General features: G+C 31.8%; 5 protein-coding genes across 6 annotated transcripts; 2 read left to right on the forward strand and 3 right to left on the reverse strand.

The window, feature by feature from the left end:
- Window positions 1-2,072: 2,072 nt before the first annotated feature.
- On the forward strand, window positions 2,073-12,529 carry LOC125847581 (eukaryotic translation initiation factor 5-like). Of its 2 annotated transcripts, none has more exons than XM_049527206.1 (3): window positions 2,073-2,214; window positions 3,115-3,470; window positions 10,978-12,529. In XM_049527206.1, exons 2-3 carry the CDS (start codon window positions 3,421-3,423, stop codon window positions 12,272-12,274), a joined length of 1,347 nt encoding a protein of 448 aa, XP_049383163.1. In that variant the 5' UTR covers window positions 2,073-2,214; window positions 3,115-3,420; the 3' UTR covers window positions 12,275-12,529. The 2 variants fall into 2 exon arrangements, with proteins under 2 accessions (XP_049383163.1, XP_049383162.1); XM_049527205.1 differs by having other exon boundaries at window positions 3,115-3,249; window positions 10,757-12,529.
- On the forward strand, window positions 3,711-5,269 carry LOC125847580 (eukaryotic translation initiation factor 5-like). The gene has a single exon (XM_049527203.1). The coding sequence runs from the start codon at window positions 3,711-3,713 to the stop codon at window positions 5,058-5,060; it is 1,350 nt and encodes a 449-aa protein (XP_049383160.1). The 3' UTR covers window positions 5,061-5,269.
- Window positions 12,530-12,904: 375 nt separating the features above from the next.
- Window positions 12,905-15,088, reverse strand: LOC125847593 (uncharacterized). The gene is made up of 8 exons (XM_049527232.1): window positions 15,041-15,088; window positions 14,670-14,784; window positions 14,192-14,263; window positions 13,987-14,048; window positions 13,727-13,877; window positions 13,549-13,629; window positions 13,378-13,467; window positions 12,905-13,260 (listed from the first exon to the last, which is right to left on the reverse strand). Exons 1-8 carry the CDS (start codon window positions 15,046-15,048, stop codon window positions 13,114-13,116), a joined length of 726 nt encoding a protein of 241 aa, XP_049383189.1. The 5' UTR covers window positions 15,049-15,088; the 3' UTR covers window positions 12,905-13,113.
- A 1,445-nt stretch (window positions 15,089-16,533) lies between these two features.
- LOC125847579 (protein PIN-LIKES 2) lies at window positions 16,534-18,571 on the reverse strand. The gene has a single exon (XM_049527202.1). It carries the CDS (start codon window positions 17,938-17,940, stop codon window positions 16,582-16,584), a length of 1,359 nt encoding a protein of 452 aa, XP_049383159.1. The 5' UTR covers window positions 17,941-18,571; the 3' UTR covers window positions 16,534-16,581.
- A 5,427-nt stretch (window positions 18,572-23,998) lies between these two features.
- On the reverse strand, window positions 23,999-24,418 carry LOC125847455 (uncharacterized). Its single transcript, XM_049527072.1, has one exon. It carries the CDS (start codon window positions 24,416-24,418, stop codon window positions 23,999-24,001), a length of 420 nt encoding a protein of 139 aa, XP_049383029.1.
- Between the last annotated feature and the right edge of the window lie 469 nt (window positions 24,419-24,887).

Genomic DNA, 24,887 nt, shown 5'->3' on the forward strand with positions numbered 1-24,887 from the left:
TATCTAAAATTTTCAGAAATTACAAAAGGGACTTAACTGATTTTTTAAATTTTTAATATGTAATTTCTTACATGTCATTTTTAATGACATGATATTCCACGTGTAAGCAATTGTACTTCACACACACTAGTGAGATGAGAAAAAGGTTTAAAATATTACATTATGAGTTTAGAGATTCAGTTGACAAAATTGATAAGTAAGAGGGTCCAACTTACAAACGAAATCAAGTACATGGGTCTCCCAGGTCATTCCGTCTAAATTAAAACGAAAAGAACAATGGAAGGACATAAAGGAGGAGGAGTTGGATTTAAACGAACCAAAAGTTGTAATACTGAATTATATACTTTGGACTTTGAGACTTCAAGTGGGCCGAACAGGTCTTGGGCCCCCAATTACAGGAAAAACTATTTTTAGAAACAAAATTCATCAAAGTTTAAAATTTGAATTGTTTAATCATTATAGACCTTATAAGATACTCCCTCCATCCCTATTTAGTTGTTCATATTTCCTCTTTTAGTTGTCCATATTTAGTTGTCTATTTTGACAAATCAAGAAAGGACAATATTTTTTTTCCTATTATACCCTTATTTAAATAAAGTTGTCATAAATAAAGTAAATAAACTTATGAACTTCGCAACATTGATTAGTTATCTTGAGTGAATTTATTTTGGAATTGTAAATTGTACTATAAGGGTAAAATTGTAACTTCACTATGCTAATCATTGTTACCTTAATCTGTGTGTCATTTCTAAAGTGGACAACTAAACAAGGACGGAGGGAGTAGGTATTTATAAGATAGAATTGTGTCAAAATTTTAGATATATAAAAAACAAAGTCATATAAATTTTGAAATCACGATTGTTATAGTCTTTCACGGATTCGGCTCCTCTTCATTTCTCCCAAGTTCTAGTTTGGATTGGAGACACATGTCGTAGTTTAGAATTAATGGTTGAGATCTAATTGATTAAAGCAAAGTCTTAACCATAATTATTTAATTCCATATGTTTGTTTCTTAAATATTTTTGCAATCCATTATATTTTCCATAAATATATTTAAAAAATTTCTTTACTGCCATGCATACATATTTAAAACTTTTACTAAATTTTTTTTTTCTTACTTTTTTTGAAAAAAGTTATAATACGATTAAACGTTTTTAATATTCTAATAGAGTATTAAGAGCTACAGTGTCTATAGAGCAATATGGACTCCATTTAGGGAAAAAGAAAAAAATTAAAGTTGAGTGACAAAATTTATTTTACTCTTAAAATAAAAATATCAGGTCACAATTTTTAATTTTTTTATTTGTCAAATATTATTTGAGAAATGGAAAACGTTAGGGAAAAAAAGTAAAATATCAACAGAAAATTACTCATATAATTAAGAAAAGAAATTATTTTAATTATATTTAGGAAAAATATAATGTAAATCTAGAATTGTTGGATTGCAAAAATATTTAAGAAGCAAATATATGAAAATAAATAACTATGATTAGGACTTTGCTTTAATTAATTAGATCTCAATTATTAATTCTAAACTATGACATGAATCTCCAATTTAAGCTAGAACTTGGAGAAAATGGAGAGGAGTCAGATCTGTCTTTCACATGCTTTGTTTGAAATGTCATCATTATTGTTTGAGAGAATAATACAGCTTTTATGATTATTTCATATATCCCCATTACAAATAATTAAATTCTATTAGGGATTTCATAATTTTTAGTTTGAAGGTTAAATACTATGTTCATAACAATAAACTACCTTGATTTAATACAACTTTTTACTTTGAATATGAATATGAATTTTGTGCAGCTCTAAAAAAAAGAGCTCAGAATTCTAGAATAATAATATAAATAAAAATATCATAAATACAAAAAACTTTTGTTGATTGTGTTAGTATTATGTAATTTTTTACTATGAAAAACATGAAACTGTCCAGGGAGACTTTCTTGTGACACGTGGCTGAATTAGTAGGTCTTCACATAACCATCATGAACGGTCAAGATTAAAAAACGTGGATCTTTTTTTAGAGGCTAGATATAGAAAATTAGAAACAAAAAAGGAAAAATAATTAAATTTGAAATTTCTTCTAGAGTAGTCTTCTCTCCAATTACTTCAATCAAACCCTATATATTAAGAAATAGATACGCCGCCCCATTTATTCACCTTTATATATTTTAACCCTAAATCTTCCTTCACCAATTCCTCATTCAATCGGTAAGATTTCTATTTACTGCTATTTTTTCTCTACTTTGATCAATCGGAACTGTTGATTCAATGCCGCTTTCCTGTTTGTAATTTATGATTTATCAATGTGTTTATACTTGTCTAGTTTTGGTATAATGTCAATGGCGGAGTAAATTGTACCAAATTTATATGTATAACCATTATCGATGCTTCTGTTCCGTCTCTCTCTGATTTATATGAGCTAGTTATGAGTATCTAGCAATTGATACGTATCTTTATTTTTGATGATTGATGCATGATTTGTGAAATTTTAGATGGTCGGAGCATGGAACCCTAATTTATTAAAGCTATTGCAATTAGTTGGCTATATGTGTTGAAGAACTCTGATAAATTCTATATTAAAGACTAGGCCATTAGTGAGCAACATATCTCTTGAGTCAATTTTTTTACAATACTAATAGGTTTCTCTTTTAGCAAGTGTTACAGTAGTTTGCTATTCAAACTTTTTGAGATTTATAATTTTAGAACAAGTGGACTGTAGTATACAATTCAGAAGCTCAGATACACAATGAGTAAATTGCCCAACTAATGATATGCTTTACCGGGTAAATATGCCCAAGTAATAAGAACAGTACCTGTAGAGTTCTATTTATTCATATACATAATTTTTCTGGGACATATGGTTTTCCTTAAATTTAAAGCTACTTGCTTTAGCTATACAACTGAAACAATTGGGTTAAAAATCTCCTTTCTATCTATGGTGGAAGCTAAATCTGCAACCTGTTATTATTTATCATTTTTCCCTTTATATGTTTTTACATTGATTATATTTAGTAACAGGTTTTTATTTTTCTTTTACCACTTACTCTTTTATTGAGAAGGTAACAGGAGCTTACTTTTTATCTTCTGATGTGGTTTTTCTTTATGAAGGTTGTGGGCATCTTATCTGCGTGGGTTTCAAGTTTTAGTTTCTCAAGTTGAAGCTTCTTTTATGTCCGAACAAGCCACCATCTGTTTGGGATACGTTGGATTGCTTGGAGAATATTGTCCAACGTCAAGAAAAAAGTGTAGTCATATTTCTGATAGGGTTGACTGTATGCATCTTGACTTATTTCAGGAAGGACACATAGAACTTAGTAGTTGCACCCAGACACAGCCTTCTCTCAACAAATTTTGGGCCGAGGGATCATCTGGAAACCCCTAACACTTTATTTAGGAAATTTCACTGAATCAAATATGGCTTTGCAGAATATTGGAGCCGGCAACAGTGATGATGCCTTCTACAGGTATAAGATGCCCAGGATGATTACCAAAATAGAGGGGCGTGGGAATGGCATCAAGACAAACGTGGTCAACATGGTTGACATTGCCAAAGCTCTAGCAAGGCCAGCATCTTATACCACAAAGCATTTTGGGTGTGAGCTTGGAGCTCAGTCGAAGTTTGATGAAAAAACTGGGACTTCCCTTGTCAATGGTTCTCATGATACTGCCAAGCTTGCTGGTCTTCTTGAGATTTTCATCAAGANATGGCTTTGCAGAATATTGGAGCCGGCAACAGTGATGATGCCTTCTACAGGTATAAGATGCCCAGGATGATTACCAAAATAGAGGGGCGTGGGAATGGCATCAAGACAAACGTGGTCAACATGGTTGACATTGCCAAAGCTCTAGCAAGGCCAGCATCTTATACCACAAAGCATTTTGGGTGTGAGCTTGGAGCTCAGTCGAAGTTTGATGAAAAAACTGGGACTTCCCTTGTCAATGGTTCTCATGATACTGCCAAGCTTGCTGGTCTTCTTGAGATTTTCATCAAGAAATATGTTCAGTGCTATGGGTGTGGAAACCCTGAAACTGAAATCCTTATCACTAAAACTCAGATGATCCAACTGAAGTGTGCTGCATGTGGTTTTATTTCTGATGTAGACATGAGAGACAAACTGACAACCTTTATTCTTAAAAACCCACCTGAGTCTAAGAAGGGAGCCAAAGACAAGAAAGCAATGAGAAGAGCTGAAAAGGAGCGTCTAAAGGAAGGTGAAGCTGCTGATGAAGAGCTGAAGAAGCTGAAGACAAAGAAAAAGGTTTCTTCCAAGGAAGCCAGCGCAAAACCTACCTTGAAAAAGAAAGCCAGTGGCTCTGACGAGGATCATGCATCCCCACCCAAAAGGCATGTGAATGTCAGGGAAGAGGAGGAAGAAGAAGATGATGATGATGTTCAATGGCAAACTGATACATCAATGGCAGCTGCGCAACAGCGCATACAGGAACAGTTGAGTGCTGTGACAGCTGAAATGGTTATGCTCTCCACAAATGAGACAGAAAAGAAGCCCAAGGCAGCTACTACTCAAGCTTGCCAAAGTTCCAAGGTTGTTTCTGCACCCTCTGAGGATGATCCTAAACCTGAGAATGGAGCGCAAACATTTGAGACTCTTGTTGAGGAGGTGAAAGTACATCTAAAGAAGGGAGTTACAGCCAGCCAATTTCGTTCTTTCTTGGGTTCACTCTCAGGATCCCCTCAGGACATAGTTTCTGCTGTCTACGAGGCGCTCTTGGATGGTGTGGAGAAAGCATTCACCAAGGAGCTTATTAAGAAGAAAGGTTATCTTCTTGCTGCTGTTGGTCAAGAGGATGGGTCACAGCTACGTTTGCTCAGAGCACTGGAAGAATTCTGTGGGAAATCTAACCCGGCAGCTGTGAAGGAAGTAGCACTTGTTTTGAAAGCTTTGTATGATGCTGATGTGTTGGAGGAGGAATTTATAGTGCAGTGGTATCAAGAGGGTGTTGCTGGGGTTAAAAAGGACTCTAAAATTTGGAAGAATGTCAAACCTTTCATTGACTGGCTGCAGAGTGCTGAGTCCGAGTCCGAGGAGGACTGAGATCACAACTGTCGTTCCTTGTTTAGATTGTTCTCTGAAGGTTTACCTTCTATCATCATTTAGGCAGGTTCCTGCTTAGCGAGTGACTATTTACTAGTTCGGAATTCATGTTTTCCTTTATTTTTGGGTCTGTACTTTTATATTTCTGTCGTGTGTTGTGTGTCTGTCTTCTATTTGATGTTTTAAGGCGAATATGAATTCTTTGGGAAGTCTTGAGCTATTTATTCTTGTTGTGGGTGAATTATTTTGGAGTTTAAATGCATATTCAGTCTGAATAAACAGTAGGCATCAAAGAAATTTATTCAGACTGAATATGCATTTAAACAAAATATTATTGTGGTGAAAGTGCTGGCTCTATTGTGGTGAAAGTTGTTGTTGATCTGAATATAGTAACTTTCTTGAATTATTTGGAGTTTAAATGCCTATTCAGTCTGTGAATAAATATGCATTTAAACTCCAAATAATTCAGATCAATAGCAACTTTCTTGAATAAACAAAATCTTATTGTGGTGAAAGTGCTGACGCTATTGTAATGCTAGCTCATTTTCTTCATCTGATGAGACAATCTTTGGGTGATGAGTATCCCAAAACAAACATAAAGGGAAAAGATCGAAAAGAACACTATTTCATCGTGGTTTCAAAATGCAACAGTAGGTAGGCATCAAATAAATTTTGAAATCGCGATTATTATAATCTTTGACGTACTTTGTTCAAAATGTCATCACTATTATTTGAGAATAATATAATTTGTATATTTCAAATATTTTTTTTCGAATATTCCCATTACAAATAATTAGATTCCCCGCTCCATCTGGATATTATATTACAACTATTTGGGGGTTCAATAATTTTGTGTGTGAAGGTTAAGCATGTTCATAACAATAAACTACCTTGATTTAATACTACTTTAAATTATATGCCAATTCTAATATGCAGGTTAAAATTAAATTATTAAACCTTTACTTAGTAACAAACTGACTTCCAAGCTAATTTTGGGAATCTATATATAATAATAATGTTGAATGAGAAAACGGTGACGTGACACTCTCTATGAGATTCAATCTTACTTATCTTTTTTATGGTTTTTTTTTTTCCATTTTTAAAATTTTAAAATACAAAAAAAATCATCTAAATATTAAAGATAGTGATATTTGAATCTTTCTTCATCAATAGTCATATTTAATTTATTTTATCATTGATGCTATTATTCTCTTATCCTATAATATTGCTTAATTTCTGCTTTGACTATTTTCTTCCCCAAATCTCACCATTAATGATATTTATATCATTTCCTTAAATCACTTTTTTTTCTCTTTCTTTATTCTTTTTTTTTTAATTTTTTTTTATTCAATTCAAGATATAATATAAAAAGGTATTTTTTAAAATATTTTTGTATTATTTTCCCTTAAATCTCATTATTAATGATGTTTATAACATTTCCTTAATAAATCACTACTTTAGTATTTTTCCTTTCTTTGTTCTTTTTCACTTATTTTTATTAATTTATTCAATTCAAGAAATTTATATATCTATATAATATAAGGTATTTTTGTTATCTTCTTTATTTGTATTTTTCATTTTCTCTCTCTCTCTCTCTCTCTCTATATATATATATATATATATATATATATTATTTTTTTGTGATTTTTTTTACTTTCTTTTCTAATTTTAAAAGACTTAATTTCATTTAAAATATTTACAAAACATTAAACATAGTCAATTAATAATAAAGCCCAATGTGCTGAAACACCTCTATTATGTACCTATAAAGACACATTAATTTGAAGAAACGAAATAATAAAGCTTATTAACTTTAGAAATTAGTAACTGTAATCATAAGTTAAAGTTTATGGGCACATTAATTTTTAAAATATTATTTTGTCTCTTCAACTTCATATCAGTTACCAATAATACCTATAAATTATCATATTGAAAACTTTTGTTTCTTCATCTTTTCTCTTCTTCGTATCTAAATTTTACTAACCAAAAATCTTGATAATCATTTATGTTGTCAATTTGATAATGGGTAGATTTTGAGTTCTTGCGTTCGTTATCTGAGTATCTTCACGAGTTCACTAATCAACAAAATATCACTTGCTGGATTTTGTTACATGCAAGGAATCAACTTTTTTAAAAGTCTTCATGCTCATTAATGTTTATTCTGCCTTTTTTATTCTCCTTGATTTTTATTATTTTTTTGCCATTATTTTATGTAAGCAGATTTTTCTATGAATATATTTATTAAGATGTGCTAAATTATCTAAAAACATTGAATATGGATGTTCTTGTTGTATTGAAATTGATTAATTTTATTATTTTCATTCTTTTTGCATATGAATGATTGGTTTTAGTGTTTAAAAATTGTTTGGTTAAATTCAAACTCCCGTGTCTTATGTTTGGGTCAAGATTTATTCCTCAATAAAAGTGTATGAACTGAATGAAAATTATTTAAGCAAGGATAAACTTATTTTATTACTATTATAATAGGATAATTTACTATACAGAAATTCTCGAGTTTTATTTTTAACAAACAGTCTTAGATGAATTCAATATTTTACTTAATCAATATGTTTTATTTCCTCCGGCTATTATATATCTATATTTAAGTGGAAGTTTGTCTTGTATTTATTTTGTACGAGTTCGTCAATAAATTTAGTCCAAAATAACGCAAAAATGTTAGTACATATTTTCCTTCTAATAATGTTTTTTTAGTAAGTTAAAATCATATAATAAGGTGTAGTTGAACTTTCTTTCACAAGACAATGAGATAAAACCCAAAATATCTAAGTACGAACAGGGTACAACTTACTAAAAACAATGTTTAGTTTTAATAGAGCAAATATCTCAATGAATCGAAGTAATGTAGATAGTTGGTCAATTAACCGCTTAAACTTAAAACGGTATGTATATGTACAATATGTATATAATTATGTATGATTTATATATATAATTAGAAAAAATAAATAATAAATTTGATTGATTATTTGTGAAACATCCCGATGAAATTAGAGGTATTATATTTAAAATTTTAATTTTTATTTTATTTTCAAGTAGTTAAAAATAAAAAATTACCTTATATGTGCTAATAAGACAAACTTGACACTCTTATATTGATTTATTATGTCTACATGATGGACAAGGCTCATGGATTAAGAATGGAGACGATGTTATGGCCTCCAAGCTCGATAGGTCATTAGTATTTGCAGATCTTTAATTTTTAATAATAAATATAGTGTACATCATAAATAAATATATTTGATAATCGCGCGTAGCGCGGCTGAGTTACCTAGTTAGATATTAATCATTAAATTTTTGAAATTCACCATTTTCCTTTAAAGGAGGAAGTAAATTAATAACTTTATGTGCTTTTATGGTAAAAAGTTTGAAATATCAATATCTAAATTTACTCTGAAGTTTAAATTTATTTATCCTTAAAAAGTATAGTTGAATTTGTTAGTATGATCTAAACTCACATAAATTAAACCTAACAATCTATATATACTAAAAAATAAAAATAAAATTGCAATAACAGATGACAAACAATTATTAGATCAATAATAATTATAACAAGGTAATTTTGAGTATGAATTTTGTGTCATCTTAAAAGAGAACTCAAAACTCTAGAGCAATATAAATCAAAAGTTCTGAATACAAAGAATTTTTGTTATTGTAATGGTACAATAGTGAGTATTACGATGAGTACAAAGAATAATAATAAAATTATTTATATCTAAACCCTTAGAGTTCTATTTTCATAAATCTCACCCCATGTGATCTCTCGATGGTGCATTTATCTTCATCTTATAATGTCGATAAAAATCTCACACGACAACGAGCTTGTTTAAGGATTCATGTGATCCAACAACTTCTTCGTACTTGGAATTAGGTCTCCAAAATTAGACAATCTTAACACGCTAATATCGATCTCAGATATTTTCGTACCGATATCAAACTTGGCGAAAGAACCCTAAAACAATATAAAACAAAAGCCTTTTGTTGTTATAAATTATAAAATAGTGACTATGCAATGTGTTCAGAAATAATAATAGGATTTTTTAATATCTAAACCCTAGAATTTTATTTCCGTAAATCTCACCCGTATGATCCCTTGATCGTGCATTTGGCTCCATCTTATAATGGTCAGTGAAAATTTCGAGATCTCACATAAGACAAACTTGTTTAAAACAACTTCTTATACTCGATGTCATTTATTTCTTGAGCTAGTTAGACTCCACACCCTAACATCGGTCTCAGATATTTTTGTACCAATACCGAACCCTTATGCTTGCTCAAGTCCGACCTATTTTATCTGCCACATGTCGTTCCATTAAACAAAACTATTTGTAAATTTTTTGACGGAAAAAACGTGAAACTGTCGAGCAGATTTTCATATGACACGTGGCCGAATCATATGTGACACAGACATCAAAAACGGCCAAGATGAAAACACGTGGATTTATTTCAGAGGTTTAGATGAAAATTAGAAACAAAAATCAGGAAATAGAATTTGAAATTTCTTAGAGGGTCGGAGAAGTATCTGGATTGGTTTTACTCTTCTCTTCAATTCCTTCAAACCCTATATATTAAGAAATCTATACGCCGCCTCATCTATTCATTCACCTTTATATATTTTATTAACCCTAAATCTTCCTTTACCAGTTCCTCCATTTTCTTCAATCAATCGGTAAGATTTCTATTTCTTCTCTACTTTTGAACTGTTGATTCAATGCCGCTTTCGTGTTTTTAATTTATGATTTATCAATGTGTTTATACTTGTCTTGTTTTCTTTTCTCTGTGTATAATGTCAATGGCTGACTAATTAGAACCAAATTTATATGTATAACCATAATCGATGGTTCTGTTCTGTGTTTCTCTGATTTATATGAGCTGGTTATGAGTATCTAGAAATAGAAATTGGTAGGTGTTTTAATATTAATTTGTGAAATTTTAGATGGTTGAATGATGTTTACCCTAATTTACTAAGCTAAGTAATGCGATTAGTAGGTTATATTAACAATGGCTGGTTCGTTTAAGAGTAGGCCATTAGTGAGTAGGATATCTCTAATGGTTTTTTTTTTTTTTTTGCTAGCAACTGTTACTTTACTTTGCAATTCAGAAATACAGATATGCGATTTATGAGGGGTCTGTCGTTTGAGTTCTATAATTTTACAACTATATGTCTTTTAAAACGAGTGTTACTGTAGTTTACAATTCAGAAACTCATTGCCGAAGTAATGTTATGCTTTAGCGCATAAATATGCCCAAGTAATGACAACAGTACCTATAGCATTCTATTTATCTATATACATATCTTTTTCATTAAATTTACAACTACTTGCTTCAGCTATACAACTGAAACAATTGGGTTGATAGTCTCCTCTAAGGTGGAAGCAAAATCTGCAACCTGTTATTATTTATCAGTTTTCCCTTTTTTCTATTTTTACATTGCTTATATTTGGTAACAGGTTTAAAAAAATATTCATTTACAACTTACTCATTTTTTATTGAGAAGGTAACAGGAGCTTACTTTGTATCTTTTGATGTGGCTTTTCTTTCTGAAGGTTGTGGGCATCTTACCTGTGTGGGTTTCAAGTTGTAGTTTCTCAAGTTGAAGCTTCTTTTATGTCCAAACAAGCCACTCTCTATTTGGGATCCGTTGGATTGCTTGGAGAATATTGCCCAACGTCAAGAAAAAGGTGTCATCATATTTCTGATAGGGTTGACTGTATGCATCTTGACTTATTTCAGGAAGGACACTTAGAGCTTAGTGGTTGCACCCAGACACAACTTTCTCTCAACAAATTTTGGGCCAAAGGAACATCTGGAAATCCCTAACACTTTATTTAGGAATTTTCACTGAATCAAAAATGGCTTTGCAGAATATTGGAGCCGGCAACAGTGATGATGCCTTCTACAGGTATAAGATGCCCAGGATGATTACCAAGATAGAGGGGCGTGGGAATGGCATCAAGACAAACGTGGTCAACATGGTTGACATTGCCAAAGCTCTAGCAAGGCCAGCATCTTATACCACAAAACATTTTGGGTGTGAGCTTGGAGCTCAGTCGAAGTTTGATGAAAAAACTGGGACTTCCCTTGTCAATGGAGCTCATGATACTGCTAAGCTTGCTGGTCTTCTTGAGATTTTCATCAAGAAATATGTTCAGTGCTATGGGTGTGGAAACCCTGAAACTGAAATCCTTATCACTAAAACTCAGATGATCCAATTGAAGTGTGCTGCATGTGGTTTTATTTCTGATGTAGACATGAGAGACAAGCTGACAACCTTTATTCTTAAAAACCCACCTGAGTCTAAGAAGGGTGCCAAAGACAAGAAAGCAATGAGAAGAGCTGAAAAGGAGCGTCTAAAGGAAGGTGAAGCTGCTGATGAAGAGCTGAAGAAGCTGAAGACAAAGAAAAAGGTTTCTTCCAAGGAAGCCAGTGCAAAACCTACCTTGAAAAAGAAAGCCAGTGGCTCTGACGAGGATCATGCATCCCCACCCAAAAGGCATGTGAATGTCAAGGAAGAGGAGGAAGAAGAAGATGATGAAGTTCAATGGCAAACTGATACATCAATGGAAGCTGCGCAACAGCGCATACAGGAACAGTTGAGTGCTGTGACAGCTGAAATGGTTATGCTCTCCACAAATGAGACAGAGAAGAAGCCCAAGGCAGCTACTACTCAAGCGCATCAAAGTACCAAGGTCATTTCTGCACCATCTGACAATGATCCCAAAGCTGAGAATGGAGAGAGAACATTTGAGACGCTTGTTGGGGAGGTCAAAGTACATCTAAAGAAGGGTGTTACGGCCAGCCAATTTCGATCTTTCTTGGATTCACTTTCTGGATCTCCTCAGGACATGGTTACTGCTGTCTACGAGGCACTCTTGGATGGTGTGGAGAAAGCGTTCGCCAAGGAGCTTATTAAGAAGAAAGGTTATCTTCTTGCTGCTGTTGGTCAAGAGGATGGGTCACAGCTGTGTTTGCTGAGAGCACTGGAGGAATTCTGTGGGAAATCTAACCCGGCAGCTGTGAAAGAAGTAGCACTCGTTTTGAAAGCTTTGTATGATGCGGATGTATTGGAGGAGGAATTTATAGTGCAGTGGTATCAAGAGGGTGTTGTTGGGGTTAAAAAGGACTCGAAAATTTGGAAGAATGTTAAACCTTTCATTGACTGGTTGCAGAGCGCCGAGTCCGAGTCCGAGGAAGACTGATATCACAACTGTCCTTCCTTATTTAAACTTTTCTATGCAGGCTTATGTTCTTTCATTATTTAGGCATGTTCTTATGTGATAAGAGTCTATTTACGAGTTCGGTATTTCATGTTTTCTTCTTTATTTGTGGTTTTACTTGTGTCTGTACTTCTATATTGCTTGGTACTTTTGTCCTGCAATCCGTGTCTGTCTTCTTTTTGATGGTTTATGTTGAATAAGAATTCTATGGGAATAAAAAATCTAAGCTATATATTATTTTTGTGCGTTAATTATTTTGAGTATGCAGGTCAATAGGAAGTTTTTTGAATAAGCAAATTATTGTTGTGGTGTTATTTTTTTTTTCAACGAGGGCTTCAGAAAAGTAAGATGGCGATTCTGTCATGTTCAAGCCTTTAAAGCCACATTATCCTTTTCAACTTGGTTCTTTTTGGGTAAAGGCGTGTGGCTTGGAAGTGGAGATGATGAAGATCGTTGGTGTTTTATACATGAGTTGTATATACAGAGCATAATCACAAATTACTCCGTGTCTTACTGTTTGAAACCTAAGGATTTCAATTCATGAGATCAGTTCTGCCTGATATTAGCAATAGAATATCTTGGCTCTTCATACAATATGGATCGATAGTAAATTTTAGTTTTGTATTGTTATAGTGAAACCGTTGTATTGTAGGATGGAGTACAAATCATAAAAGCAAAGCTAGAAATGTCTCAAAAGGAGGTCATTTGATCTTTTGTTGCAGCTTTGCTTTATTTGTCTGAGAATACTCCATAATAGAGCCATAAAAGTCGCAGTGTGAAACTTTCGCGGTTGTTCAGATGTCTTTTTTCAAGCCAGGGGTTCATTGGACATGTATAAAATGTGGCTGAGGCGGCTGTTGTGGTAGTTCATTCTCATCGTTTGATGGAGCAATTTGGAAGTGCTGACGCTGTTGTAATGGAAGTTCATTTTCTTCATCTGATGAGGCTATCTCTGAGTGATGAGGATCCTAAAACAAACATAGAGAGAACAACAGATCGTAAATAATATTTGATTCAGGTCTTTGTAACTTGCATTTCGTATCAATATTTCATTGGTATACTGGAGTTTTTGATGCTTTACCCACCTGCTGATGCCTCCAATGTCGCACAGCAATAAAAGCTTTCACCAAAACGTAGATTGCCAGTACCATTCCAATAGCTTTCAACACTGATAACTATAAACATGAATGTATAAACAACTCCGACGAAAAGTGCAGAAGTTTCTCTTTCCAAAGAAATTTAACTGTGCCACTAACCATGACCAATGTTACCGAGTTATCTCCAGTAACACCAAAGATTATTGGCAGCATTGTACGCAACATCAGAAGAAGCACAAACTGCACGGACAGGGGAAGAATCGAATGTGAAGATTGTACCTCTAGCTCTATTCACAAGTTCTATGTACGAAGAACGATTCATGCAGAGGGAACTTACAGTTATGGCAACAATACGACACCATATCAAACTTCTTGGATAAAATGTTGTATACTCATCTGACTCATAATCAACAAAATTGTCATCTGTAGAAACCAATGCAGCAAAATGATGATAATCAACCCCACCCATGGAAATATCCCAGTTTCCTCTGTGATAGCAAAGACAAACCAAGCACAGCAGATGTAATTATTATTTGGAATTGTAAAGAACAGTTTTGTGAAGAAAATAACCAGCAAAATTTCAGATGGTAAAATTACACTGTGTTCATTGTGAATCTGCCAAATAGAGGAGCTGGTGCTGTGTAGTCTGGCATAAAATTCTGCAATCTCACATTAAAGAGAAACATGGTTAATTGTTTAACCAACTTTCAGCAGCATATACAGAGTATACAATAGCAAAATTTATAGGTCCTGGCTTAAAAAAATGAACACAGCACAAGAAACTGTGCAATCACAATTGAACCTGGCGGCAAATTTCACAGATGATGTCCCCCTTCTCATTGCACCACCTCTGTACACATTTGCGATGTGCATACTGCATTTACAAAAACTTCATTAAGAACAAATCACTACTAAATGATTATGCATATAAGGATGCAAGAAACAGCTTCTGTCAGCACAAATTTCAATTTTTTACTTGACAGCAATAGTCTAAAAGGAAAGCAGCAACTAGACTGATAGGAATCCAAAATGTGCTTCGTTACAAAGCTCTAGTAGAGAACACAATTACTAAGAGCTGGTCCTAATAACTAGTTAAAGATTTCTAAAAATGGAAACTCATGGTAACAAATTTCAAATATAACACTTCGTATCATCCATATGTCCTGCCTTTAGAATGGTTAACACCTAAAGTGAGAACAGTAAGCATATATTTTTTCAGATATGAAACAAATCAGACATCTCTATCTAATATAAATGAGGAAATAGTCAGCACAACAAACCTTGAGGGTTCCGCGGCAAGAACAGGGTACCTCCATGTTAGAATCATCATCACCATCATGGCAAATCCTACATTCTTCCATCTTCCTTGGTGCAGACTCAACATGGATGTTCATCCTATACGAAGTAAAATCTTCTCATTCTTTAATATCACCAGGCAAGGCATGCTGCAACAAACGCGTATGATTGGAATATACTTTCCAACACCCCAGGTTTCCACACTTAACCAAGCAATATAGAGAATGCATATGGCTTTATGCAAGACGCTTATCATATATCCATTCGTTTGGTGTAAACATTTGCAATTAGTTTTTTCCCTTTTGCAAAATGATCTCACATTTATCAGAGTAATATAGTAGTTGTATGAACTTACATATTCATATGAAAACTTTGCGAAAATAACTTCCAGGTCCCAAAACAGCTCAGCTGCATTATGTTAGATATTTCAAAATGAGAATGGAAAACAGGATCAATTATAACAAGAGCGACATAAGTTATAAACATGATTGTGTTCTATTACTTATAAATCATGTAACATGAAATATTAGATAGTATGAAATTAAAATTGTGAAAAAAAAAAATACCGATAAAGGCCAAGAGGAAGCAAAACAGACGATACGTTGAAGAATCGAAAAGAGTTTTGAGTGTATGTATTATGAAGAAGAGGAAAGCTTACAAGAATGGGATAGCATTTTTACAAGAGAAGAAATTAAACACTATTCTTTCATCACTTCATTCTTTGCTTCCTCTATACATTTTTGATTTATTTTCCTATTCTACAATTTTGCCATACAAAATTTCTCAAAGTTCAAATCTTTCAGAATAGGTTTTCTCCCGAATTATGGTTTAAGGGTAAAGCAACAGTTTTTTTCCTTAGTCATGAGCCTTTTAACATACACAAGTTGGAGGTCACCAATGCTAAAGGTCACTTTTCGAATATTTCCTTTTTTAGTAATTTTGAGAGGCACACATTTATTTGTTTTTCGTTTATTTCTTTTAAAAAGAATGATTATGTCAAAAGAAACCGAATCAACGAACGAACGTGTTTTGATAATTGTTGCTTTTAAAAGCTTTACTTCCTTCTCAAAAGTACTTTTACAGAAAAGTGTGCCAAATCTGCTTTAATCCATCGAAAGTTTTCAGAACTTTTTCTAAATACATAATTTCTTATAGTAGAATATAAAGCTTGCACGTCCAAACGAGGAAAAGTTGATTATGTCATATGCTTTGTGTGCCTTTTGATATTTATTATGCTCATTTAGTCGCACTCGACCTTGCAGGAACTGCCTCGAAGTACAATTTCCATCAAGCAACGAATAGAACATACATTTGCAGATGACTGAGTGACATAATGGCCTTGTTGCCACGACACACTGAATACGAGTGGAGATCTACAAGGTTCCAATTCAGCCTTAGAGAAATGAAAACACAAAAGCAAGTGTATGTCCCTAATTCATCAATTCAGTTTTTCCTTCATTGTGCTTGTTAATTCCAAGAGTCTTAGGTTGAATCCAGAAAATACTATGAGCCTCAGTTCCATCCTACAAAGCACCCAAGAAAGAGCATATAGCCAAAACTCAAACTTTGAAAGCCACAACTTTTATAAGATCTATATCAAAAACTGTTTGCTGGGGACAGACAAATGTTTTTCATAAAAGTAATCGCTGCACTGCATCTGTGTGACAGAGATAGAAACAAAACATAGAAAAGCTAGGGCACACACTACATATGAGTAGTTTGTTGGAATAGGTAATCAAGTACACCACTTAGAGACCCTTTCACATACAAGTTTAGTACATCAGTTGATTAAATAATGCACTGAAAACAAGTAGAAACACTGAAATGATCACCACTAATGACACGTCGCTTATTACATAGGAACTCAAAAATTGACATGAATATTGTGAACAAACCTCAGACATAAGAAAGCAGAAGCTTGAAGTAGACAATAATGTACATAGAAATAGAGAAGAGAGCAAACACATGTTGCCAGAAGAGCAATGCTGAAGCTTCTCTGACTGCATAACCTCTCAAGCTAGCAACTGCTCCCAACAATATGGCACTTGGTGTTGTGTACTGCAGCAAAAGAACGAATTGGTACATCCTATCATCAGGGATTAAAAAGTTCAGTTGATCAGCCAAATAGACCACCCCTGTTCCCAGCAAAGGAAGGACCAAAAGTCTAGCTACACTGATGCCAACAGTGGTTCGAACCCCAAGTTCAGATTCATTTGGACCCTCAGCAAGCATTCCTCCTAGAATCAGCATAACTGAAGGCACCATAGCTTGAGCTAGTATATTTAAACTGTCTGTGAGGAACTCAAGAGGAGCTTCCTTACCATAAACAACAGATTTAATGGGTGGAACCATTCCAACAATAAATGCCAACAATATAGCAAACATTGGAGGCTGGAGAACATGTCGAACTGGAGTTTGTTCAGCAACAATTCTTAATTTTCTAACCACCCGAGGCTCTGCTAAACATCTAATTGATTTTGGACTTGTTGGAGCTGACGCTTCCTCCAAACTATCAGGGTCTGGAATGGAACTATACGAAAGGGTTGAGACACTTGTAAAAACCCGCGCAATAAAGGGTGTCTTGCAATGCACAGTTTCTCTATCTTCCATACCAGGCCACTCAGCTTCCACTAGAAGTGGCCTACTTAAATCATTACTAGGTAATTGCTCCTGAATCTCACCACCCCCATCAACAACATCAAAGTACTCAATTGGAGGTTCCATCATATGGTAAACAAGAGTGTAAACGAGCAGGACCGCCACCCATTGAGAAAACGATACATAAGACACACCAGTCGTGTAGCAATCTGGACCAAAAGGATTGTCACTACTATGACACACTGATCCAACAATAGCAAGAGGCAAATTGCCCGTATTCCCAAACGCAGTCGCAATGATAGTGAACCTAAAATACTGTGGAGGTGGCTTACAAATTTTAGCCACCAAATACCCCAACAGACAACCAATTGCAGTACTGAGAAGCACATTAGCTGGTATAAACCACCAGCGCATAAAATTCTTGACAGTAATAGTCTCACCAAGGTGAATAAAGATAGTACAAGGCAAGAAAAGAGCAAATACAAGCTTACTAAGAAGCTTAAAAGTAGCTTTAGGAACTAATTGGGTTCTTGGATGTGCAAGAATCAGACCAATAACAGTTAAACATAAGAGCTTCAACAATGGCAAAACAGCATATACAAGGTAATAACTATTATAATACAGATTGGCCTGACTTTCAGAAAATGGGGGTTCCATTTTTTAGCTTGAAATCACACAGGAAGCTTCCAGAACCTCTATCAAAACGCCCAAATCACTTGAAATTCTAATCAAGATTGAATCTTTACAAGGTTGGTCTTAGAAAAACCTTCAGATTTGAACAATCCAGATAACCCCAAATTCAGAAAATTACAAGTTACCAATAGTATTTTGGTAACAACTTAAAAGACACTTAATTCAAATAGAACCTATAAACTACAGGTTAAATTCAAGATTCTGTAAATAGGGTTCTTTGAAGAAGAAAAAAGAGTCAAACTGCTAAATTATGTAAGTAACAAAGGGAGTAGCAAGAAAACCCAAAATCAATAAGTGAAAAATAGAAAGAAAAATGATGTTTGAAGACAACAAATACTTGTCTTATGCAAAATGAAGAAGCAACTGGTAGCTGAGTTGCAGATGGAACTTCTTCACTGGTAGAGAGAAACAGAGAGAGAGCCTTCTACAAAACAGAGTGAAGAGAACACGAAAGTAGCTACTACTACTCTATGATTGAACCAATTTGGTGTACTGTTTCTTTGTGTGCATTAATTTACTTGTATTAGGAAAGGTTAATCCCCTGATGCGTAGGAATCTATATCATTATTTTGCGATCACATCCTTTGACTTAGCACGATATTTTAAAAAGTAATTTTTTTAAAAAAAATTTATTGTTTTAGTTGAGATATTTATGTGATGGTGAATCATTTTATTAAAGAAAATAAATTAAAATTAAATTGTTTTTAAAAATAATATTTTTAAAAACAGATTAAAAAAGAAAAAAATGAGATATTCGCTCCGTTTCTTTTTACTTGTCAAATCTTGACTTGGTATACCTATTAATTGATAGGATCTCAAATATATTTACTCATTATATTTTTCAAGTATATTAACTCAATGTTAATAAATTGAGTATATAATAGAAAAAAATAAATTATCCTTTATTAATTTGTCAAAATTAACTAGTAAAAAAGAACATCAAACATGTAAATAGAAACTATAAAATAACTAATAAGACAAGTCAGAAGGCGTATTATTTTATTTATGGTTGGGCGAACATGCCAGATTAATAATGAATAAGTAAATTAAAGAGGAATCAGCAAGGGATCAATTGATTTGATTCTATTACACTAAATCATCTTTTGTATTGTAAATATATAGAGATATACTTGGTATGTTTCAAAAGGTATTAAGTTCTAATTTATGTGACTTATTTATAATTTTGCTTAAAAAAAATTGAAAAAAAATTATATATAATAATAATTTAATTTTTAAATATTTTTTAATCACAATTTTTTTAAAATGTCTTTCTTAATTTTCGTATTAAAATTAAATTAATTATATAAATTGAGACATTGGAAATAAATAAGAGCCTCTACATCAATGTGGCCCACTTAAGTATTCTTGAATCTGCCTGACAAAAAAAAATATTTGAGATAAATAAAAGGGAATATATAGTATAGCCCACATGACCCCATGAAAGAACAATCGAAAGAAACTTCACATACATTTTCCCATCATTTGTCACGTATATATAAAAGTTAGGTGAGTTGTCCAATTTTGCTGTATACATTAATTTATTTTTAGTATTATTGAACACATTCTTTTAACTCTTGAAAGGCAGAACGTATAAAATTAGTATTGACAATCAACTGATCGAGGGCGACATGATCGAAAAATTAAAACTAAATAAGGGTGACAAACAATTGAACCGATGCCAAAAAAAAATCCTCATATAGTCGTGTATTCTTTCAGTTCTTTTTTACTTGTTCTTTATTGATTCAGATGCGATAATTATAACAAAAAAAAAAAGTTACATTGACTTGACACTTTCCGGATTATTTAGTAAATTATTCATATTAATTAAATTTTAAAAAATTTAAGTTTCAGTACTACTAGTACTTTGTGTAGTTATTTCGGAGTGATATTAGAATATTTGTCCTACCAAATTATTTATATTAATTATACTTTAAAATTTTATAGTTGATTACTAGTTGTGCTCTATGTAGTTATTTGCTAATAGTAGTAATATTTTTTTAAAGAAAAAATGTATACAAATAAACGAAAAGATGGTTTTAAGTTGTACAAGTTGATTGAATATATATTTTGACCAAAATAACTACTATTTGATGTATTGGGTTTCTTCAAGCAAATATCCCAATCTCTTTTTGAGAAAGAATCCTTCACAATGAAGCCCACATTTTTTATAATCTAAAGAGACCATTTGGATGTAAACCTTTTGCATATCTTATGGGCTAACCTCCAAACCATAATTAAATAATTATGACCACAGTTTAGAAGTAGGTTGAGCTGAGACTTGATTAGTGTGACTTGCTTATGTTTGGAAAAAAAAAATTGAGCCTGATTTGAAGTGTTTATTATGTAGATAAATTAATTACTTAAAGAAGATCATCTTTTTTAATTATATATTTTAACCTTCATATGTCGTAAAATTTCTAAGATATGTTTCAAAATATGCTAATGCGTATAATTAAAAAAAAGTGACATATTTTATGTGATTACGTAATGAACACTTGAAAATATAAATACAAGTATTTTTCAAATTTTGAGGTGGCAGTGTATAATTATAATAATAACAATAATAGAAACATATTAGTCATATATTTAGACATTCAATTAGAACAAATTATAATTCAAGTATTAATAAAATTTATTGACTACTAATATTAGGGGCTATAGATATATTCAACCTAATATTTTATTTTTATTATCGTATTTCCATATACATATACTATTTGATTTGGCATAAATACTGCAGTTAAATTTTTACTAGTATGAAGAATACTGAAACCTTCTATGCTTCATTATAATCTCTCTCTTTAAAGGAAACCTAGTATATAGGGCTAAAAGCCTAAAACCAAAAGCAAGAAAGAGAAAAGTGCATCTTTGATTTCTCAACCATACTGAGAGCCTGTTTGACATTGTCGTTCAAAGCTCTAGAAATATTTATTTTGAAATTTTTTATTTTTTTTAAAAAAATTAGATGTTAGATAAACCTATAAAACTGCTTTTAAATAAAAGTAAAAATAATTTATCTGCAGTTGGAAAGAAGGTAAAAATTTCTACTTCTTAAAAAAATCAGAAGCAGAAAATTATTTTTTTAAGATTAAAATGTTATATAGTATATATCTTATTGATTAATTAACATATCTCATATGTTTGGTTAAGTTTCACTTAATAATTTTATTTTACCTTTATGTATTATTATTATTATTTTATTTATTATTTTACGTAATATTTTGCAGAATTAGAAAAAAAAGGTAATAATAATATTTTTGTAAAATTAGAAAAAAGAAAAAAAATATTAAATATATATTTCAACCCTTCAAAAAATGTATAATATTGATTGAAAATTTGAATATGAACATTTTAATCTAATGAAAATAAATTTTAACTTATTTTTTTTAATAGATGTTTAAACTAATTTCTCTCTATAAAATAATCTTAATATTAAAAATACATTAATACTTGCCCTTAATCGTAATATGACTTTCAAAAACACTTTTTAAAAAAGATTAGTCAAACACAATTTGCTTATAAAAAAAAATCAAATGAATTAGCCAAATAATTTTTTTTTAAAAGTACTTTTTTGAAAAGCTATTTTTATAAATGTTTATAAAAATAAGTAGTTTTTAGCAACAATGTCAATCATGCTCTAAATTCGTACAAGTAATGCATTTAATATTGTCTATCTTTTACCTTTACTTACAACTTAGAAGTAGTACCCATCCTTAGGGATAACAATGAAGCGGTACAGGGTTGGTTGAGCTTAACCCGTAAATTTTTTAATCTGTCATGCATAACAATTTTTTTCATTTTCAATCCCCCCACCCCGCTCCATAATGTTTTAATATATTTTTTTAGTTAAGTTTATACTAAAAATAAAATTGATAAAAATATTTTTTTATTAAGTTATATTAATTTTATAGATAATGACTCAAAAATTTATGTTTTTAGAGGTCAATTCAGAAACATGTAAAAAATTGTATTATTTTTTATTGAACTCTTTTCATTTACTATCTTGTATATTTTAGTAGATTTAAAGAAACCTTCTTAATAAATAATGTTTTATCACTCTTATAACATGTAAAAAGTTAAAATTAAGTAGGCATTTGGCCATGCGATACCATATCACGATATGGAATCGTGAGATGGAATCAGCGTTTGGACATGCGATTTTACGCTGATTCCATCTCATGATTCCATATCATGAGAGGTGATTCCATATTCTCCAAAAATCATGAGATGGAACTATATGGTAATTCCATATCATGATTTGAGATATTTTAATACAAAAATTGATCCACGAGTTTATATTTTGTTAAAACAACCCCACATTTATATCTACTAACCATTTATTTCATATGTAAATAAAATTTATAATCACATCATTACTTTTTAAAATTTATTATTCTCACCGACATAAAATTTGTTATTCTCACCAACATATAGTCACTTTAACTCACACTAACAGATTGTCAAAGTGATGAAATATTTATGGTCTATGAGCATGAAAATATAGTTGTGGATGATATTGACCAACAAATGGCTCAAAGTAACAATGTTGGTTCGTCTTCTCGGTCACATGATCGAGAAATGCAAGTTCAACGTGAGGAAATTGTCCGTCCTATGTGGGAGGATTATATTAAAGACTAGTACACTACAATTTATGTTCAATTTTTTTTATTAAATTAAAGTTAAATGAAACAATTACTTAAGTGGAGAACAAATAGCTTTGTAATAATTTATTATGCAATTTTATAAATTTTTGTTTATTTAATAAGATTGAATAAACAATTGGGGCTATTTTAATAGTTTTACAACTTATGAAATTTTTATGTTTATGAGAAAATATACAACACAAAAATTCCATATCGTATGTCCAAACAAAACTTCAATTTCATCTCATGATTCTATGTCATGATACCATATCACATGGCCAAACGGGCCCTGAATTTGAACTCGCATAAAATCACATATACCCGCAACCTGTCCCACCCCGCATTAATTTTAAAAAATACTCACTTCAACCCGCCCCACTCTGTATAGGCTTAAACCCAGCCCGCCTCATTGCCACCCCTACTCACTGTTGCATATTAGTTCTTCAACTTAGTTGCTCACACTGCTGTAAATATTTGTCTAAAATTATTTCTTAATTTATAAAATAAAGATAAAATTAATTCAATTGTTTGTTTTACTTACAATTAGTTCCTTTTAACAATGTTAACAAATTTACATTATTTGTCTTAAATTATTCAGTAATTTATAAAATAAAGATAAAACTAATTCAATTGTTTATTTTACCTACAATTAGTTCCTTTTAACAATGTAAACAAATTTGTAAAGTTTTTAAAAAATATTAATTAAGAAGTAATTAGTAAAATTATTCTATTATTTTTTACTTTTTAAGGAACGTGTAAAAAAAAAAGAGTGACACGAACAATGGAAATAACAAACATCTCACAAGTGAGTCACAACACACAATCGACAATTTTATAGTAATACCTCTTTTTGGTCAAATATAAATGAATTGTTGATATTTTTTATGAATCAAAATGAATGATTTTTTAAAAATTCTAGAATGTATTATTTGATTTTTTTCTTTTGGAACTATCTTTATTTTTATGGGATTTTCAACTATTTATAAATAACAGTTATCTCTACTTTTAAAAATAATTTAGAAAGAATAAAAAAAAAGTAAATATTGACAACTTATCCTTTAATTAATGTCTTTAAATTATTTTTTTTAAGGCTGGGAGGGTAGAGACCTTGCATGAAAATGACGTTTTCTTTTTCTTTGCTTGTTCCTTTCAAAGTTTGATTATTTTAGCACATCAAGTAAAAACATTAAATGCGTAAGCTTGAATAGGAAATTAAAGCATATTAAGGTGCAAGTTGCAACCCTAATAATTTACATACATCAGATGTTCTTATCTTGAAGACTTGAACTATATATATTCGAATAAATCTAAAATACAAACATATAATAAAATTACACAGATTCAGAATCCGGAATTCGTCTCTATTTAGCTAGACTAAGTTAATTAGGTTGAAGAATAAACTTGGCCATTTCGATGACTTGGTGGACGAAAAAGTAAGTTGAAAGGGAGAGACTGAAACAAATGAGCGCTAACATCCCCAGAGCGAAAGCTGGCCTAGTTTCCATCAAGTACATCTGTAACAATCCTATAGCTTCACAAACATCCTCGTTGTAATGTGAAAAGTACTTCTTCTCCCATCCCATCCAATTTGAAGGTGGTCCTGATTTTTCAGTTTCTAAAAATTTCATATCTTTAATACGCATTCTCAAAACAATCATATTCTCATCCACCATATTCTTGCTTCTTCCACCACGATCAAATCTTGCATTAATCACCACTCGCTTTGTAAATTTCATGCCTACTGAAGGAGTAATTGTCTCCAAAGAATTTACAAGATTAGAACATGAAGATGAAGTCATTGTGTATTTATATTGAGATTGAGGCGTAGTTATTATGATCGACATGAGATCATATATTAGCTAGATAGATTTTGGTGTATTACAATATGGTGGATTCGTGAAGCATATTTATAATGGGGTTGGGGGGTCAGGAAGAAGTTGTTGAGTTTACGCAGAGAAATTACTTTGTCTTAGAAGTGAAGGGTCCTTAATAGAGTCGGCCCAACGTGTGGGACTATACGCGTAGCCGCAAGAAAGGGACGGGCACTGTACAGCACAGTAACTTGATTGATAATTAATTAAGGGATGATTCTTGTGATTTGTCCAAAATCTGTCTTCTAATTCAAGGGAGGGAGGGAGGATTTGTTTGTCTTCTAATTGGTGTGGTTTAATTAATATGAAACTCGTTACTTTCTGTGTTTCAATTTATTTATCCTATTTTAACTTGATACATAATTTAAAGAAAATAGATTTTTTTTTTGTATTTTGT

The sequence above is a fragment of the Solanum stenotomum genome, chromosome 12 (assembly GCF_019186545.1).
Source record: "Solanum stenotomum isolate F172 chromosome 12, ASM1918654v1, whole genome shotgun sequence".
In the NCBI taxonomy this organism is placed as follows: Eukaryota; Viridiplantae; Streptophyta; class Magnoliopsida; order Solanales; family Solanaceae; genus Solanum; species Solanum stenotomum.

Excerpts from the sequence above, each read along its gene's own strand:
- LOC125847581 (XM_049527206.1), top strand. The coding sequence starts at position 3,421 with ATGGCTTTGCAGAATATTGGAGCCGGCAACAGTGATGATGCCTTCTAC. Across the intron at positions 3,471-10,977 it reads AGTGATGATGCCTTCTACAG|GTATAAGATGCCCAGGATGA; the intron begins GTATAAGATGCC and ends TGCCTTCTACAG.
- LOC125847580 (XM_049527203.1), top strand. The coding sequence starts at position 3,711 with ATGGCTTTGCAGAATATTGGAGCCGGCAACAGTGATGATGCCTTCTAC.
- LOC125847593 (XM_049527232.1), bottom strand. Across the intron at positions 14,049-14,191 it reads TCTGTGAAATTTGCCGCCAG|AATTTTATGCCAGACTACAC; the intron begins GTTCAATTGTGA and ends GTGAGATTGCAG. Across the intron at positions 13,630-13,726 it reads GTCGTATTGTTGCCATAACT|TTTGTGCTTCTTCTGATGTT; the intron begins GTAAGTTCCCTC and ends CTGTCCGTGCAG.
- LOC125847579 (XM_049527202.1), bottom strand. The coding sequence starts at position 17,940 with ATGGAACCCCCATTTTCTGAAAGTCAGGCCAATCTGTATTATAATAGT.
- LOC125847455 (XM_049527072.1), bottom strand. The coding sequence starts at position 24,418 with ATGACTTCATCTTCATGTTCTAATCTTGTAAATTCTTTGGAGACAATT.